This window comes from Ammospiza caudacuta, chromosome 7 (assembly GCF_027887145.1).
Source record: "Ammospiza caudacuta isolate bAmmCau1 chromosome 7, bAmmCau1.pri, whole genome shotgun sequence".
NCBI classification, from domain to species: Eukaryota; Metazoa; Chordata; class Aves; order Passeriformes; family Passerellidae; genus Ammospiza; species Ammospiza caudacuta.
In genome coordinates this window covers 25377996-25389003 of record NC_080599.1, presented here as the reverse complement: position 1 = coordinate 25389003, position 11008 = coordinate 25377996, and the positions used below count along the sequence as shown (strand labels likewise).

The 11008-nt window shown below is 43.6% G+C and overlaps 1 protein-coding gene and 7 non-coding genes across 8 annotated transcripts; 7 read left to right on the top strand and 1 right to left on the bottom strand.

Moving 5' to 3' along the window:
- Positions 1 to 837: 837 nt before the first annotated feature.
- Positions 838 to 916, top strand: LOC131560397 (small nucleolar RNA SNORD74). Its single transcript, XR_009274974.1, has one exon. It is a non-coding gene; the product is annotated as a small nucleolar RNA SNORD74 (small nucleolar RNA).
- Positions 917 to 1103: 187 nt separating this feature from the next.
- On the bottom strand, positions 1104 to 10192 carry HEBP2 (heme binding protein 2). Its single transcript, XM_058808686.1, has 5 exons — positions 10026 to 10192; positions 8213 to 8297; positions 7979 to 8114; positions 7712 to 7877; positions 1104 to 7168 (listed from the first exon to the last, which is right to left on the bottom strand). Exons 2-5 carry the CDS (start codon positions 8285 to 8287, stop codon positions 6994 to 6996), a joined length of 552 nt encoding a protein of 183 aa, XP_058664669.1. The 5' UTR covers positions 8288 to 8297; positions 10026 to 10192; the 3' UTR covers positions 1104 to 6993.
- On the top strand, positions 1671 to 1737 carry LOC131560403 (small nucleolar RNA SNORD75). The gene has a single exon (XR_009274979.1). It is a non-coding gene; the product is annotated as a small nucleolar RNA SNORD75 (small nucleolar RNA).
- Positions 1962 to 2043, top strand: LOC131560388 (small nucleolar RNA SNORD24). The gene has a single exon (XR_009274965.1). It is a non-coding gene; the product is annotated as a small nucleolar RNA SNORD24 (small nucleolar RNA).
- LOC131560402 (small nucleolar RNA SNORD77) lies at positions 2380 to 2452 on the top strand. Its single transcript, XR_009274978.1, has one exon. It is a non-coding gene; the product is annotated as a small nucleolar RNA SNORD77 (small nucleolar RNA).
- Positions 2619 to 2703, top strand: LOC131560399 (small nucleolar RNA snR60/Z15/Z230/Z193/J17). Its single transcript, XR_009274975.1, has one exon. It is a non-coding gene; the product is annotated as a small nucleolar RNA snR60/Z15/Z230/Z193/J17 (small nucleolar RNA).
- On the top strand, positions 4694 to 4769 carry LOC131560389 (small nucleolar RNA SNORD79). Its single transcript, XR_009274966.1, has one exon. It is a non-coding gene; the product is annotated as a small nucleolar RNA SNORD79 (small nucleolar RNA).
- LOC131560395 (small nucleolar RNA SNORD47) lies at positions 5585 to 5660 on the top strand. The gene has a single exon (XR_009274972.1). It is a non-coding gene; the product is annotated as a small nucleolar RNA SNORD47 (small nucleolar RNA).
- Positions 10193 to 11008: the final 816 nt, after the last annotated feature.

Below are 11008 nucleotides of genomic sequence, written 5' to 3'. Positions count from 1 at the left end.
GGACCGTACGCCCCCAGCCCGCCCCTGCCCGTGGGCCGCGCCCCGGTGGGTGTGGCCGCGGCCGCACCACGTGACCTATGCTATATAATGTACGTCCTCCGGCCGCTCTGCCTTTTCCGCTCCCGCGGCCGTGAGGGTCCCTTGTCCCTCGGGGGCCCCGCCGGTGAGTGGGGGCGATTCCGCGCTCGGGGTGCGCCGGTGCCGCTCCGGGGACGGCCAAGGAGCCCCGCGAGTGCGGCCCGGGCGCGGATGGGAGGTGGTGAGGGAGGATTGAGGTGGATTGCGCGGCCGGGCCTGGTCCGCGGCCTGGACCGCCGGGGGCTCCGCCTCATGGCGGCCCTGGGGATGCACAAGGGAGGCCCTGTGGAGCCCACACGGGTTTGGGGAAATCCCGGGGCAGTGCAAGGCCTTAGGCGTTGAGTTCCGGGCTCTGGCCTACCAGGCTGCTATGCATGGCATGGGGCCGTGCAGTATGGCGGGATCCCGTGCCTGCTGCAAACACAAGCGATAGGTCTCTGCTTTTTGTGGGTTTGGGTTTTTTAACTGAGCTGGGCTCTAAGGAGCTTGTTTTTGTAGATAAATGGGAAAGTTGTGCAAAGAGCAGCGGTAGCGTTATGGAAGGATTCAGGGTCCCGCACAGCTGGGATGTGTTTGCATGTAGGAGGGTTACGGGCTGGCTTCAGAGCCCCGGCCCTGCTGGGCTTTGGGAAACATTGGCACGGTGCTCTCAGGCACATCGGTGACTCTTGGCCTGTGCGAGTCTGAGAGTTAAACTCTGTGGTCCTTGTGGGTCCTGACTCAGCACATTTGAGGAGAAGTGGCTCACTTCGCTGCTATATGCTCAGCACGTGATGAGAACTATGTTGGTAGGGACATCTGAGAGGGTGATGAATGCCAACATATCTGAGCTGGGCATGGGATAGTTCTGATGGCCTTATCCGGGAAGGCTGGGACACTGCTGGGCCTTTGAAGCAGTCAGAATTCATGCCTGCCCCAGTGATAATACACCAGAATTGATGTGGTAGAAAACAAAGTAGTTTGGCGATCACATTCTGCTTAAAAAAACATAATAGCAATTATTTTTTTGTGGCCTCGATCCTTTTAATAGCCAAAATTAAAAATGCATCAGGAGAAATCATAAGACTCATAGTAATTTGGGTGTAGCTTGGGTTTTTCAAAGTAATATTTGTGAATATTGCATCAATTTTGGATGAAGAAAAACTAAAATGCTTTCTTGTTTTCAGTTCAACATGTATCAGCTGCATTCTTCCTTCCTGTGGCTTCAGTGCAGGTAAATATTGCTTCTGAAATTCAGAGTTGAAATTTACAAGTGCTGGGTTTGTGTACACCTACCAGGCTGGGGTACTGCTGTATCAGGAGTTACAGTATCAGAGTTGTAATTCAGGCATTGCCTGTAGTGTCGTGGGCAGGCCTCACTTTTCTGCTGGGAAAAGTCACCTGTTTATTTGTCCTGGAGAGACTTTTACGAGGCTCCTGTTTGTGAACTACTGCTCATACTGTAATCAGAGTGCAAGAGTACCCCCAGGGCCTTTTTTCCTTCCTTACTGCTGTTTCTTTGTTCACAACAATAAATAATATTTTGGGGAAACGGTCTGGAGTATGTTGTAGAAAATTGTTAACTATGGGGATTGATACTGAGTAACTCTCAAAGCCTGTGATGGTTTCAGTATAAGAGTAGTGGACAGAAGTGATTTCTGAAAACTCCATGCTGAGGCTTTCCAATGAGATTGCCAGAGAAGCTCCCTAGTTCTGCAAACATCTCCATCTAACTCTTTTATCTCTTTCAGATCTGCCTCCAAATGTGGGGACCTAATACTGCTTCTTTCCAAGGTAAAAAAATTATTCTTAAAAATTTAATTTAAAGTTATGCTTAGTGTTTAGACAGCATCTTCTGCTCTGATGCTGTCAGCTGAATTCCTTGAGTAAAGGAATCCCTCTGGTGCCACAGTGATGACACTTATTTGCTACTCTTGACCAAGAGAGTGATGAACACTTTTACCACCATAAAAGTTTTCTGAGGCACAGCAGCTTCAAATTCCCCTCGAGGCTTTGACTGCTGAATAGACCGTTGACAAGTGTTTTACTTCCAGGATTTGAACCCTGCACTTCAGAGGGATGCAGAAGGAGCATAATCACCTGGTAAGAAATACGTACTTCCATTGAGGTTTCTTCCACAGAGCTGTTAGTACACAGCAGTAAGAAGGATGGCATGTGTTTTATGGTTCATTTCCACTAGGACCAGAAGCAATTTATACTTGCTAGCATTCAAACTTGTAAATACTTCTTTTTTAATTGGGTAACTGTCCTTGTCACAGCAGTCCCAAGAGAGGATTGCTTGGTGCTGTGGTTGCAGAGCAGATACAGTGATGACTGCATAGTTCAGCAGAATATCCTGTGATGAACAAGTGCTTCGCCCCTATCTGATGTATCTGGCTCTTGTGATCTCCCAGCTGGGGCTGTGGGCTTGGGCACAAGGGCTGAAGGGATCTGACTTTGTTTTCTGTTCTTGCAGGCACGGGGATTCAACTATAGCCTGTCACAAGGTAAGTACTGCACTGCTGACATCTGAGAACTCATTTAATCCCTGCTGTGGGCAAAGGCTGCTGTGTGATGAGTGCATAGTTCAGCAGATGACCTGTGATGATCACAGTTCCTGTCTTTCGCCAATTTCTGATGCAGCCTCTGCAGCTTAGGCAAGTTCAGACAAATCATGTGGGAAGGTGATGGGGATACACTTTTTTTTTTTGCTCTATATCTCAGGAGATTAGTAAATAGGTTAAACAATAAAAAAAGTAGTAAGATGAATAGAAAGAGAGTAGGATGTGGTTGTGAAGTCAAGCACAAAACATAGCAGAATAAAGTTAATCAGGTGTTAGTGCTCCATGTTCTAAAAGTTTCTTGTTGCTTTGCAGGCTGCCCTTGACAGATAAGCCCCCATGCCAGATAAGCCCCCATGCCTTTTGTGTGAGAAACCATTTCACCTGTTACTGATGTTGGTGAAGACAAGGCCTTCCTAACTAAAGGTAATTATTTAAGATTCATTTTTTAGATGGATGCTACTTTTGTCTGTGCTGCATTTGAGAGTTTGCTTTTAGACATGCTTGCAAATTCATTTTGCTCTGTAAAAGCGTGAGACAAAAATTAGTACTGTAAGTGTGCTTTTAGCTTCCTGTATTTCACAGTAAAAGCATCAAATAATTGTGGTGTTAATGATCTCTAGAATTTTCCTGTTAAAATTAAATTGTGAATGCCATGTTACTGTGACTTTAGTGTCCAGAATAGTTACCCCTTCATATGCCCAACTTGCTTACACAAACCTCACATCACTGAACTCTGCAGTTGCAAGGTTTGCTCCTTGCTGCAATTTCAGCATTGGTGAGGTGAGAAATAACATCTCAGTGTTCAAGAGTGCTGGGAAGTGGCTTTATTACAACCTGCCTTCAGAAGGGGATAGGAGTGTTGCAGCCTACTGTAAATGATGTTGAATCAGGTCTCTGATCCCCATGAGGAGGAATCAACCAAACCCTGATACAGTAGTTCACTCAAGCTGTTCTTAATACTGTAGCTTCATGCTGAACTTTGCCTAGGTTAATAGCAAATTTTTCTTTCCAGGCTTCCAAATGTTTCTCATTGTGAGGTAAGTACTTTTTTTTACTTCCTAAGTGTTGGGATTTCAACATAGGCCCATAATTCAAGCTTTTAACTGCTTGTCAGCTAGGGGACATGGGGCCCATTGGCTGTGGCATGCATCTCAGCCAAAACAGGAGGATCTTTTAAAGGGGAGCTGCTGGCTGGAGCCCAGTCTTGATAGGCTGGTGTGCACTAAACTATCCCAGTGAGCTCCTCTTGAATTTGTTCTGGCACTATTTAAGTGTTTGCCCTCTTGCCCATAGCAGCCTGGCAGGGCTGCACGGGGCTGACAGGGTGAGCTGCCTGTGTGATGAGATGTGACTGCCTTGACTTCAGTCGTGGAGGTCTGTAATTAGCTCTATCTGACTGCAGGCACCTGACTTGGGTTTTTCCTTCTGTGTTTGTTTCTGTACTGTGCTAATGGTTTGCTTTGATCCAGGTGTGATGGAGCTGGGACGTGATGGAGCTGGGAGTGCTGCCAGCAAAAGTAAGTTAGAAACACATGAGTGTGACTGTCAGAACTGTGTGATACAGGGAATGAGGAATTTACTAGATCCTGGGTGTTACAGGGCTGGCTGCAGCATTAAGCAGGGTTCTTGATTTTATTACCTTTTCCAGGTAAAAAGCCTGGATTTGCCAGCAGCCTGCAGGATTCACTTCCCCAAGGTGCTGCATATCTGAAAATTAACTGCTTTCTATGACTAAAGAGAAATAGTGGTGACCACTTTAAATGTGTAACTGTTATGGACTTCTTAAATTCCTACTTGATAAGAAAAGCTCTGCTACCAGGTTGCCACACATTCTGGGCTAAATAAATGCAGTACAATAGCAGTACCTGCTATTTAACTTCTTGCTGTTTAAATTTAATGGGCTGTTTCAGGGAGTGGCACTGATCTTGAATTCTTAGGTGTTAAATTGTTTATCTCCATGGCTAGATCAGAGCTCTTCTGGTGATGTGAATGAAGATGTGGTTGGGGCTAAGGTCAGATCCCCCTTTAAAGAGTTTGTCACAAAGATAAACCATTAAGCTACTCTTGGCATGTACTGTTTGTGATGAATTCTAAACAATGGGAATCTCTCTGAAAGAGGCTGAGGAGAACTCTTGTGCTGAAACAGTACCCACATAGACACTTGTTCAAACCGCTGCCAAAGGTGTGTTAGTACAATTTCCCTTCTTTACAGGGTGATGCTTGCATGGAGCTTGAGAAACAAGATAAATGTGCCTGAGGTAAGTGTAGAATACATGGGATTTAATGATTCCTGCAGTATTGTCTTTGTGCTGAATGCCTAAATAGTGGTGCCTAAAATTAGTCCTTTAAGATACCTGGTTTTGCTTCCTTTTATTGTATCTGGCTGTTCTGTGGGCACTAATGTAACACTGCACTCTGGAATTAAAAACATTGTCTGTGGCTGTGACTTCTCAAGAGTTGTTACTAGTAATCTTTATATTGGCTCTACACAAATGTAGCTCAAGTTCTAGATTATTGCTGTACAAACTTGTTTTCAAACAAACTGGAACACTCCAAACACTTTGAAAATTAAAGCCGTGGGACTTGTATTTTAGGTACTTAAAATAATGAAATACAATGTTCGGAGAGGCAATATCACAAATCAAATTAGTAGCTTTTTACTTTCCCTGATTCTTCCAATGTTAGGAATTCTGTATTTCCAGTTAGGATTTGTAAGCTATGTGTATCCTCTTTCGGTGTTGTAAATTGAGCTTGTGAGATGCCAACTAAAAGTCAGTTTCCTTTTAGGTAAAAGTTTAGTGAATAGAAGTGAATAGATGAATAAACTTTGCATTTAGTGCTGCTGTCTGTTATTCTGAAAGTATTTCTTTCTTCCTCAGGAAGGGACTGTGCTGTGGCTGCGGCCTCACTAGGTAAGTCCACACAACAGATGAATTGTGTTAAAAACTTCTGGAAATATTTGTAGCCACTGATGAAATTGATTCTGCCAAATGAGTTCCTGTGATATTAACCCTTTCCGTTCCATTTCTATCTGAGGTTACAAAACTGTTGTGGAGCTTTTAGCAGTTGTGCTGCTGCATATGCTAACTGTGTTTTCTTGATTTAGGTGGAGAGGCAACTCTGAAACTAGCACATGAAGAATTAAGAAGGTGAGTGTAAGAGCAGTAATAATGTATTTGTTGGAACAAGTGATGATAACCTTAGCTTGAACTCTCTCACTGAACAGAGATGAAATCCTAAGGTCTGAGATGTTCCCATCAAGTATGTTGTGCTGGTTTGGTACCTTATAATGGTTCTTCTGTCTGTCTTAATAGGTGGAAGATTGGATGAATGGGTACACTTGCATGAACAGCATTTTAAAAGCCAATGTGTTTTTACCTCACTGGTAATGTTTGCCTGATGTTGATTGGAGTGAATAAAAATCTGTAAACTCTACCTGGTGTTGTGACCTCCTTTCTGGCTGGAACAGCTTGATGCAAAGTACCTCAGGCTGCTATATTTAAATTTAAAATGCTTAATTTAGAGCAGGGACTAAACTAGGCTAGATGCTAGTCCTGCAAGTGTCTTAACTGAGGTGTCAAATACTGCTGGTGTGCAGGCTGCAAGTCACCATATTTTTGAGAAAGCTAAATAAGTTAAGGAGTATTTATTTCAAGTGTTTTAATGAGAGAGCTAAACTTGGCTATTTGCTACTAAAGTAATAGTCTACCAGTAATCCTGGTATTACATGTTGAGGTGGAGATCTCAGAACAAGTGTACAGCTTGGACCTGGTAACCTGTTTCCAAGGGTTCTGGATTTAAACAACACAACACTTGGTCTTAAGGGGGGGAAAAAGTTGCAGAGGTGGGAGATTTTCATAATGCTAATTAACAACAGTTACTGTTTAGAAGTCACTAAGGCCCACCATTATGTTTCTGCTTTCTAATGCTCCTTAAGGGAAGCTTGCTTTTCTGAAAAGTTCATTTAAATTCCTCCCTGGTCTCAGGGGTGATGTCAATATGAGGAAAGTCAGCATATGAAAGTCAGTTATGAAGAACTCCCTTTCCATAACATTTCAACTACTGCTGTAGCACTTCTAATGAGAAATAAACTACATACTTGAAATTCAGCAGGATTATTTTCACATTATTAGTGTGGCTTAGAATCTTTCAATAGGAGGAGTAAATTTGTTACATTTCCCACCCACTTCATCTGGTATGATTTTGAATTACATTTTAAAATGTTTTTATCCAGAAAAGTACTTCATCCTAGAGAAAATATATTTGGACAGTGTCCACATGTGAACTAAAACTCTTCTGCACTAAAAAGCCAATAATAAGGTTTGTTTTCATCCAGAGCTGATTAGTAGCCACTTAATATTCTCCCATTGTGTTACTTTTTAAAATACCACACTTCATTATGCCTGTTGAAGAGCTTGAAGGGACTGTCATAGCCTGCAGTATAAAAGAAGTCTTCGTGGAATGGTTGGCCTCTGTTTCTTAAGGTTCTGGCTAAGGCATCAGCTTCCTCAGCATACTTCTCTGGGGAGGCAAATCCACCAAAGGACCTGGTAAAAGTGAGAAAAAGATGTTTTGGCTCAAGGCCCTGGCTTTATTTTCACAGACAGAATACTCAGACTTACAAAGCAAGTTTGAGCACTTGTGCTGCAGTTTGTAGTTAGTAATTACCCATGCTGAACTAGCAGTCGAGCAGCATGGGTCCTTGTTTTTTAAGGTAAGATTTAAAATAAGCACCCAACTACCAACTGCCCTGTGTATTCTGTGGCAGTTCAGGACTACAAATAAAGAGCTGGGAGAGTGGTTTAGATATTCTATAAAACTGTCTTCACAAGTTTATTCTGGAGGCTGCATCTCTGAAACTCAATGCAATTTTCAAGTGCCTTCTAAAAAAATCTGTTTCACAACTTGGTCACTTGTCTTTATGGTAAGACACCCAAGCATAAGATTGCCTAAGGGCTGGGTTTTAGCAATTAAAACTGAACAGCAGGGTCTATCCATATTTATTCACGTCTTAAGCAAGTGTAGCCTGCACTTTATGGGGGCAGGTACTGCCTGGGTTCTCGTGGTGTCACCTGTGCTGTTCTGCTCACCGGACAAAGAGAGCTGCTGCCTTCCGTTCCTCAATGAACACATCGGAGTCAGTGGGCTGGGGGGGACAGTCCTGGTGTTCAAATGGCACAAAGAAAGAGATCTTGAAGTCTGTGCAGCCTGATTTTACCAGGCAGGTCACTGGCACAGTCATATCAATCTTCATTTCTAGAGGAAAGGAAAACTAGTCTTGAGCTGCGTCTCCCAGCCCCTCTATTGTTCATTATTTGTGTTCATTAACTAGTAATTATTCTCATTGCTTGTCCTACCTTTTTCATTCTTTCCCTGGAGGTAGTGGAAGAGTTTCCAGAAGCCCTGGCGCATTGCTTCCTTCTGGCTTTCCCCCCTGATGACCGTGCTGACCCACTTGGCTGTCTCGTACTGACGCAGTTCATAGTCCTTGGCCTGAAAGGTAGCATAAGGCACAGTCACCATGAGCTGGGTGGGGACAGAAATTAGGAGCTACTTTTTCCAAATCAGCATACAAGTATTGCTGCAGTTACCATTGCCTCTGCTGAGCTCCAGCGAGGGGACTGCAGGTCCAGAGACAGAAATGTTTGCTTGAAGGACTTGATCATCTTGCCAGAGCTGGAAGGCAGACACAGTTCATTGGTATCTCTTAATATGGCACTAGGGCTTTTCAGTTGTTCCTGAGCTGGTGGAAGGCCTGAAAATAGGCTGAAAGCCATTGAGCCCTGCAGGAACAGAGCACCAGGACCAAGAAACTACTTCTACTGGAGGAGGTGTTCTTTCAGGATATGCTGCCCTTATTTCTCTGTGACAAAAAGCTATTTCCTGACAACAAAGTGAGATCGTGCAAGTGGGTGTTTTGTGGAAATCTGTAAGCCAAAAGGACTTCAGTCTGTTTGGTCCTAGACAAAAAAGCTGTAATGGTTTGGTAGGTTATCTGGTGTTGACTGTGCTCTTAACTTTAGTTGGCCTCTCATGAAAGGTGATGGCTTTCTGAAAGGCTTTTAGCCTCAGAGTCCTTTAGATAAATGAGGTGTTCTGCATTTCTGAATAAATGACTTTTCCTTGATAGCCTTCACATGGGAGGAAAAAAGGTGAAAACTTAAAAACACTGTCCCAAACAAAGTGGGTGAAAATAATCAAAACCAGTGTTTAAATGATCAGATCTGGTAAAATGCTGAGATTTTAGTGGCCTCCATATATGATTTCTGTTGTTAACCAGGCAGATTGTAGTGTATGGTATACATTCTGATAGTCTCTGCCTTGTGTTACATTGCAATGTCCTTCACCCTTCATGTTGCAAAGAGCACATAATTCAGTGATTATCTGGATTGTCAGCATCAACTGCCTTGTGCTACGTAACCACTTTCTTGGCTGTTGCATCTTGCAATATCTGGACTGCTGTTAAATTCTATTAATCCCCTTCTATACCCTGCCTAGAGATGGCTACAAAGAGTTCCTGGGATATGAGGTTGAAAAGTTTTTGTTAAAACACACCATAAAAGGCCATAAATCCTGGTGGTACTTGATTCCTTTAGAGTCTGTAAAATAAGTAATATGTGGAGCCGCTTCATTGTTGAGCTTTTTCCAGCAGCACCTTCAGTTGTCAGCACAGATGAAGGGAAGGTCAGAATCAAACAGCTGGACACAGCTGCTGGTGGTAAGGGCAGGTGTTTTCCCTTCCCGGTCCCAGCCTGAAGGTGCATCATCTCCAGCAGACCTGAACAGCATGGTGGTCACCAGGGACTGCTGCACACTTGTACTCTTATTAATAGCCTTCATCCATGGTGTTTACAAATCAACAAAGCATCATAAAGCAGGAATCCTTATCATTAGAAGCAAATATGAGCAATTACACTGAAACTTCCTCCAACAATTTATTGCCACTTTAAAGACAGTGCTGCTGCTTCACACTTGTATTAGCTACTGAGCAAGCTGGTTTCTCTTTACTGGCTAATTCCAGCTGCTTCCCAACATAACCTTTCTGTAGCTACTGGCTAGACCTCACAGCTCTGCATTTTGTAACTTTATGGCCAGTACTGTCGGTGGCTATATGTTAGAAATATTTTTTTAATTACATAAAACAGTGCTTTAGGATGGGAGAGACAAGCAGAAGAATCCTCCAGATACAGTTGAATATTTTAGATGTACAGGAAAGCTGAACTTTGAAATGTCCACCTGTTCATATAAATATGTCTATAGGGTGTTCAGTTTATTTTCTGCAGCTGTTAATGCATGGGCCCAAGGGACTACTGCAGGTTACACTGCTAGCACAAGTAAGTGCAGGTAGAACATGCCACAAACTACTAGTGCTATTAAGGAAGTGGAGAAGGTAGACATACTTACAGTTTCAGTGCTTGTCCTTCCAGCTGTTGCAGTGTGTCCTGTGGAGGCTGCACATCTTCATAAGATGCTGCATGTCAGTGTTTATTTGAGTTTGGGCAAGCTCCTCCCATGCCTCAACCCTACTGGAGGGGGCTACTGTTATGAAAACTAGAAGGCTGGAGCCTTGTCCTGCTCTGGGTCTCATTGGAGAGCCCCCACGCAAATGCCAAAGGCCCCACCTACTATCCACAAGGCAACACTGGGACTAGTGTGTGATCTGGCTCCATAAACAGTTTTGCACCCTTGTGTAACTTCCCCTGTTTGCCATGGCTGCGTGCCCACTTATGACAGGGTCAGTGGCAGGTTTAGTGCTTTGGGAGAAAGGATTTCACATAAATAATGTGTCTCTCCCCCCCACCTGACTTGGATTATGGGAGAGTGGTGCTATACAGAATGCCAGCTTTTCCTTTTTACCACAGGGGTGAAGGGTAGGTAGAAATCTGGCTGCACACTCTGCTGAGACCATCCTCACGAGATTTTTGCTGGCATGTTATGAAAGACAGACAGTGTTCTCTGATGGCTGGCTGTTCTGAGCGGCATTTGAGGTTAATCAGCCCTCTTAGCCCTTGGATATCTGCACAAAGGGGTTATACAAAGCTATTGTGAAATCCTGTCCTGCTTATAATACACACAGCGAGGCTGGGCTCTTCATTTAGCCAGCTGCAGCTCCAGACAGAGTTTGGTACCAGCACAATAGGGCAGATTAAACTGCACAGTTTGTGTTCTGAGAACACCTCTCAGTTTGTCATGGTTTGTGCAAATTCCTTGCAGCCAAATTCAGCTGAGCTCTCTGGGACATTTTACATCAATAGCAGGGAATGACTTTTTAATAGGAAACCCTCTTTGCTTGCTGAGAACTTCATCAAGATGCTGTGTGATACGCTCCTGTTCTGAAAAGGGAAGTGAAACCATGCCAAAAAGCAATTGTGAGTTTAGCTCTAAAG